Source organism: Capra hircus, chromosome 20, assembly GCF_001704415.2.
Source record: "Capra hircus breed San Clemente chromosome 20, ASM170441v1, whole genome shotgun sequence".
Taxonomy (NCBI): domain Eukaryota; kingdom Metazoa; phylum Chordata; class Mammalia; order Artiodactyla; family Bovidae; genus Capra; species Capra hircus.
Genome location: NC_030827.1, coordinates 59391022 through 59398711, shown reverse-complemented (window position 1 = coordinate 59398711; position 7690 = coordinate 59391022). Strand labels below are relative to the sequence as shown.

The 7690-nt window shown below is 39.7% G+C and overlaps 1 protein-coding gene across 1 annotated transcript in view; it reads right to left on the bottom strand.

Moving 5' to 3' along the window:
• The window catches only part of DNAH5 (dynein axonemal heavy chain 5), a 258304-nt gene continuing 250986 nt past the window's right edge, over positions 373–7690 (bottom strand). The window contains exon 79 of the mRNA XM_005694882.3: positions 373–2182. Within this exon, the coding sequence (XP_005694939.2) occupies positions 2031–2182 (152 nt within the window). The 3' untranslated portion in view covers positions 373–2030. The remainder of the gene's footprint in view (positions 2183–7690) is intronic.

The window sequence follows — 7690 nt, the reverse complement described above, 5'->3', positions numbered from 1 at the left end:
GAGGGCTCCGGAGAACTCATCCTTCAGTAGTTGAGGCACCCGGGCTTAGTTGTCTTAAGGCAAGTGGGATCTTAGTTCCCCAACCAGGGATCAAACCCAAGAACCCTGCATTGCAAGATGGATTATTAACCACTGGATCACCAGGGAAGTCTCCCTGCTGAATTACTTCCTAAAAATTTCCATTTGTTTTCATGGTGTTCTTTTCTACTTTGGGTCTCCAAAACTCATACACATATACCAACGGAGTATATCACAAAATTATATGTATTATACATTTTCAAGCTGATTAAAAAATCCAGTTTTTAAAGCTTATTTCTGGATACTCAATGGAACTCACCCCTTTGCTTATAAATAACAATTACAATTCGGACATTCATTAATGGATTTTATTCATCTGCATTATTTCCACATTTTCATTATTTATTCTTCAAAATAAAATGATGGTTTTACCGCAATTCACACAAATCAACTGATATATTAATTCAGACCAAAAGAAGCTGCTCAAATGAAAATAGCATTCTCTAAAATGGGTAGGTGTCACATGAACCACTCAGGTCTAATTCTCATTATAATTAAAATAAAATGATACTCATCACAGAGCAAGTCCTAGTGAGAGGGACCCATACTGGTCTCCTTGTAATCTTTCCTCCCTATAAAACCCTTCATCACCAGAAACCTGAAGCAATGCATTTCTGAAGTTAACCAATTCTAGGCTGCAATTCTACCTTAGCACTGACCACGTCCCCAAGTAAACAGGTTATAGATGAAACAGTGTATAATTTGTAGTCATGATTTAAAGTAAAAACATGTGAGAAGCCCCTTATATAGTATTTTCCTAATTAATAAAAGATCATGTGAATTTTTCACCCACTAAGACTTTTATCCTTTTCCTATTGTTTCTTCCAATCATTACATTTTTTTCAAGTCAACTGGAACCTTTACCATTCAAACATCCCTGTTTTTATTTTTCCACATTATCTTCTAACTTTTGTCCACACCAAATACATTTTAGTTATAATACTCAATATTTTGCTAACTCTCTTTCACGTAACAGCCTGTGCTCACCATTTCTACATTATGAAATCTTCATTATTGTTTTTCACGGTTGTCTAATACCCTCTAATCTCCTTAAGCATAGACTTATTTTTTGCCTTTGGGGGCATTTATTATTTTTATGCTATTAAATACATTTTTATATACCATTTTTTCCAGTCTTTCAAATTGTTTCCTCAGTAGGTTTCTAGGAGAGAAAATAAGGGTCAAAGCATGTGAATGTTTTTATGATTCCTTCTGTGCTTAGTTATTTAATCATTTTACAAAAAGAATGGGTTGGTTTCTATTGTTCAAGGAGTCTGAATGTATCACTTTTACAAAGACCTCCCCAAAATTAATTTTTTTTTAATTATAATAAGTGTAAGGTAAGTGTCGCTCTTCAGTAATTATCAGTGGAGTTGAACACTATTCCATATGTTTATTCTACAGGATTACATGCATTGTCTATTCATCTATTCACATTCTTAACCATCATTCTATTTCCTTCCATTTTTTAGATCTGTTTAACTGGCAACTTCAGTCATGAAAACAAATCTCCTACCTGACCTAAATGCAAAAGGCAACAGAAACAGAATTAGCACAAACTTGTCATGTTACCTTAGAGAACTGAGCTGTCACCAGAACCACATTAACAGAAGAATAATCCCTTCCAGGGAAATACTAACGCCACCTATTTACCCAAGTCAGTCTTTGACATTGAAAGAAGAAAACGTATTACTCTGGATTTGAGGGCCAAGCTTGATTAGAAAATTATAAACCTTACTTCTAAATCACCAAATAGCTTTTCAAAACACACAGTGATTGGTCATTGATGGTGAAACAGACTAAATATAAGCAAGCATCCAGCGAAGGAGCAGGGAACACCGAAGCAGTTCGCACACCGTACAATCAACCTGATGTACACAACGTCCATACGGAAGAACAGAGTTTGTGATACTCTGGATCCTGCGTTTACTTGGTGAGGGACATGCCCCACATTACTTGACATCGCAGAGAAGGGCAACTCCACGCAGCACCCAGTGTTCGGGGGCCTGGGCCGTCCTGAGGTCTACAGCAGCGATGTAGTTCAGGTCTGTTCGGACCGGCTTCTTGTAGATGGGACAAGAGTATAACCGAGGATCTCTCACAGCTACAACAAAAACCATCAAAAATCTTGGTGAATTTCTCATTCAGGCAGCCCCCAACAGAGTGCAGAGCCACATGTGTGTATCTGGAAGGTCACAGTGGGCATGGCAGAATGAGGAAAATTCCTCCTGAGGTCAGGCAATCCCTAGATGTGAAGCAGATGCTATCAAGCCTTCCCAGGGTGTGCGTGACAAGTTACCCAGATGGCCTCACATTTGCCCCACCCACCTCGTGTCCCACAACCTTGACACTAACCCCAGTCCATGCGACATGACCACCCACTGCTTCCTCTCTCTCCTTTCCACCTGTCACTTCAACTTTGCACCTCCACCCTGCCCCCTCTACCTCCCCCCCAAAATCTTGTGCCATCACACCTTTGATTTTCCCATGTGGTTTTCCTTTGGCAAAAGGTACCTGTCCCTTTTAGTCAGACACCCAGCACCACTGGTACTTCACTATTATTACTGCAAAATCCCTTCTTCAATCCCTTTGGCCACAGTCCAAACCACATTGGGCTTCCCTGGTAAGTCAGTCCATAAAGAATCTGCCTGCAGGGCAGGAGTCTCGGGTTTGACCCCTGGTTCAGGAAGATCCCTTGGAGAAGGCAATGGCTACCCACTGCAATATTCTTGCCTGGGAAATCCTGTGGATAGAGGAGCGTGGCGGGCTGCAGTCCATAGGGTTGCATAGAGTTGGACACGACGTAGCAACTACCAAACCACACTGCAAATCACAGGACAGAGGATGTTCCCCACCCCACCAGGTGTTGTGAGTTCTCCATGTGTGTGAAGAAACACAAACGGCGGGAAGCAGAGAGCCACGGCACAGTTCAGCTCTCTGAGAGCCAATCTACTTTCCTGGAGTAGGTGAATAATACATGGAATCGCCATGATCACGTCTGTCAGGAGAGACAATCTCTGTATCCATCCTGCACAGGTCCTCTCTTAGGCATTCTCTCCAGCCCTGGAATCCCCATGCTGAGAACGGATGCAGATCTTTTGTGACTTCAAACTTATACAGTTTGGAGAAGGGACTTCTTTTAAGAAAAAGAGTATAATTTGCAAATACCAAAATTAAGTTTTGGAAAAAGCCCCTGCGTTGAGTAGCCCGGAGTTTAAGCTTCAGTAGCTTCCTATTAAATTCACTCTACCCATAATAGTTTATTTGCACATCTTGTAACATCCCTCTTTGGAAGCAGTATATTATTCCTTTTTCTCTCCCAGACTATAAACTGTTTCAGGACTGAAGTTATGTCTGCATTCCTCCATGTACTTCTCTGGAAGGCCAATGTTATAAATGACCCTAACATAACTACTGAAATGAAAACACATTTAACTAAGAGGATAACTTTGGAGAAATAGTGTTGTGTTATAAACATAGAACTTTCAAAATGCAATATTAATATATTAGTGATATTGAAGTTATTTCCCAAAAACGAATTTCCTCAATAATTCAGCTTTTCCTAACACATGAAAAAATAAGGCAGCACCAGCAGTTAAAGTCTCATTTTTGGACCCAAGAAAACCTTCAACCTGCTGTGCCGTGTGTGTGTATGTGTGTGTGTGTGTGTGTGTGTGTGTGTGTGTGTGTGTGTGTGTGTGTATGTGTGTTCAGTATTATCCAACTCTTGATACTCCACGGACTGTAGCCAACCAGGTTCCTCTGTTCATGGGATTTTTCAGGCAAGAATACCAGAATGGGTTGTCATTTCCTTCTCCAGGGGATCGTCCCAACCACGGGATAGAATCCATGTCTCCTGTGACTCCAGCTGCCAATGGGAAGCCACCTGGAAGCCTCTCCACTATAAATCCAATTCATTTTATTAGAAGAAATTAAACATTTGCATATGATAGCACTTTAAAAAAGTTTCAATAAAATTAGTTTAAAGCCACAATTCTTAATCAGGTGTGATTTTTTTTTTTAAATCAGAGTACTAAATCTAGAGACATATTTGGTTATCACAACTGGGAAGGTGCTACTGGCAACTGGTGGCTAGAGGCCAGGGACACTGCCAACATCCTGTAATACACAGGACAGTCCCTCACAACAAGACTTACCTGTGCCAAAAGTGTCACCAAAACCAAAGTTGAGAAATTCTGTTCTAAAACAATGTCACAGATATTTTACAGTACTCTAAAATGAAGCATTTGCTTAATTCCATGAAATTAATTATTAGAAACCATCTAAGTTAATGCAATACCTAATTTTTAAGTCTAGTTGCTATTTTTTAATCACCATGAGAATATCATAAGCAATAATAATAAGACAAACATATGAAAATTCTAGCTGAGCTATTTCAAATCCTAAAAGATGATGCTATTCAAGTGCTGTGCTCAATATGTCAGCAAATTTGGAAGACTCAGAGGTGGCCACAGGACTGGAAAAGGTCAGTTTTCATTCTAATCTCAAAGAAGGGCAAAGTCGAAGAATGTTCAAACTACCACACAATTGCACTCATTTCACATGCTAGTATGTTTATGCTAAAAATTCTTCAAACTACGTTTCAGCAGTATGTGAACTGACAACTTTCAGATGTACAAGCTGGATTTAGAAAAGGCAGATGAACCAGAATCAAATTGCCAACATATGCTGGATCACAGAGAAAGCAAGAGAATTCCAGAAAAACATCTAACTTCTGCTTCATTGACTGTATAGCCTTTGACTGTACGGATCACAACAAACTGGAAAATTCTTCAAGAGATGGGAATACCAGACCACCTTACCTGCTTCCTGAGAAACCTGTACGTAGGACAAAAAGCAACAATTAGAACCAGATGGAACAATGGACTGGTTCAAAACTGGGAAAGCAGTACATCAAGGCTGTATATTGCCACCCTGCTTATTTAACTTATATGCAGAGTACATCATGCAAAAGGTCGGACTAGATGAATTACAAGCTACAATCAAGATTGCAGAGAGAAATATCAACAACCTCAGATAAGCAAATGATGCCACTCCAATGGCAGAAAGTGAAGAGGAACTAAAAGAGGAGAATGTGAAAGCTGGCTGGAAACTCAACATTCAAAAAACTAAGATCATGGCATCCAGTCCCATCACTTCATGGCAAACAAAAGGGGCAAATGTTGAAACAGTGACAGATCTTCTTTTCTTGGGCTCCAAAATCATTGCAGATGGTAACTGCAGCCATGAAATTAAAAGATACTTGTTTCTTGGAAGGAAAGCTATAACAAACTTAGGGTATTCAAAAGCAGAGATATCACATTGCCGACAAGGGTCCATATAGTCAAAGCTGTGGTTTTTCAAGTAGTCGTGTACAGATGTGAGAGTTGGATCATAAAGAAGGCTCAGCACTGAAGAATTGATCCTTTTGAACTCTGGTGTTGGAGAAGACTCTTTCAGTCTCTTGAACAGCAGGGAGATCAAACTAGTCAGTCCTAAAGGAAATCAACCCTGAATATTCATTGGAGGGATTGACACTGAAGCTGAAGCTCCAATACTTCAGCCATCTGATGTGAAGAACTGACTCACTGGAAAAGACCCTGATGCTGGGAAAGACTGAAGGCAAAAGGAGAAGTGGGCAGCATAGAATGAGATGGTTAGATAGCATCACTGACTCAACAGACACAAATTTAGGCAAACTCTGGGAGATAATGGAGAGAGGAGCATAGCATGCCACAGTCCATGAGATAGAAAAGAGTAGGAGAGGGCTTAGCAACTGAACAACAACAACAAAATGAAATTTTCTTTTTTTTTTTTAATTAAAAAAAATTTTTTTTACTTGACAGTATTGTATTTGTTCTGCCACACATCAACATGAATCTGCCACAGGCATACTCGTGTTCCCCATCCTAAACACCCCTCCCACCTCCCTCGCCATACCATCCCTCCGAGTCATCCCAGTGCACCAGCCCCAAGCATCCGGTATTGAACCTGGACTGGCAATTCGTTTCTTATATGATATTATACACGTTTCAGTGCCATTCCCCCAAATCATCCCACCCACTCCCTCTCCCATAGAGTCTAAAAGACTGTTCTATACATCTGTGTCTCTTTTGCTGATTAAATAAGTGAATGACTCGATTTGAGGAGTGCAATTAATAATAACTACACTAACTGATGTATTTAAACCCTTTAATCCTAGGGTTTGAACATATAACAGATATTTAACTAATTGTTCTTCTTGATACACATTTCATTAATAATCATTTTATAACTCTTGGAAAAAAACCCTAAGAGTCTTATATTTGAAATAAATGATAAACATAATAATTGCACCTTGGGAAGTATTTGATTGCTTGGGTTTTAATCCCAGAAGAAAAATACAGTTGAGAAAAAAAAAATGACATTCTTTTCAATAAGCAGGTAAAAAAAAGGCAATTCTCTGAAATACTTATCCAATTTTATTTATTTTTAATTGCTTCAGAAGGAAAGGTATCCACGCCAAGTCACAGCATGTAACAACCTTCTGCAGCAGGATTAGAAACTACCAAAAATATAACCTCATTGTAAAAGTGCTGACAGATGCTTTATAAACAAGCACATAAACATCTGAAACTATTACTCCTGGTTAGACAAAAAAACTGAAGACAAAAATAAGCATGCTAGGTAGGTAGAACAAACCAGCTAAATATGTTTAAAATCCTGCTGCTGCTGCTGCTACTAAGTCGCTTCAGTCGTATCCAACTCTGTGCGACCCCATAGATGGCAGCCCACCAGGCTCCCCCGTCCCTGGGATTCTCCAGGCAAGTACACTGGAGTGGGCTGCCATTTCCATCTCCAGTGCATGAAAGTGAAAAGCAAAAGTGAAGTCGCTCAGTCGTGTTTGACTCTTCGCGACCCCATGACTGCAGCCTACCAGGCTCCTCTGTCCATGGGATTTTCCAGGCAAGAGTACTGGAGTGGCTTTGCAAACCTTGGGGCTCCAGAAAAACAAGCAGAGAAAAGAGGGTGTCTAAATTGGTGAGCTATATGCTTTGGGATGCTAAAGGTTTAAATAAAACATCTTGAGGAAATTTCATTTTCTAACTGTATAACTTCTCTCTCTCTAGCCTACATTTTTCATGCAAATGTTAGTATACCATTACATCATATATTCTTTCCAATATGTAAAACAACCAAGACACCTAGAGATTCCTTATGTCACTCCTTTATTTAACCCTTCTTTTGCTTCAACAATATGTGAGCCATGAACTTTCAGATGTTCAAGCTGGTATTAGAAAAGGCAAAGGAACCAGAAATCAAACTGCCAACATCCACTGGATCACTGAAAAAGCAAGAGAGTTCCAGAAAAATATCTACTTATGCTTTATTGACTATGCCAAAGCCTTTGACTGTGTGGATCACCACAAAATGTGAAAAATCCTGAAAGAGATGGGAATACCAGACCACCTGACCTGCCTCTTGAGAAATCTGTATGCAGGTCAGGAAGCAACACTTAGAACTAGACATGGAACAACAGACTGGTTCCAAATAGGAAAAGGAGTACGTTAAGGCTGTATGTTGGCACCCTGCTTATTTAATTTATATACAGAGTACATCATGAGAAACACTG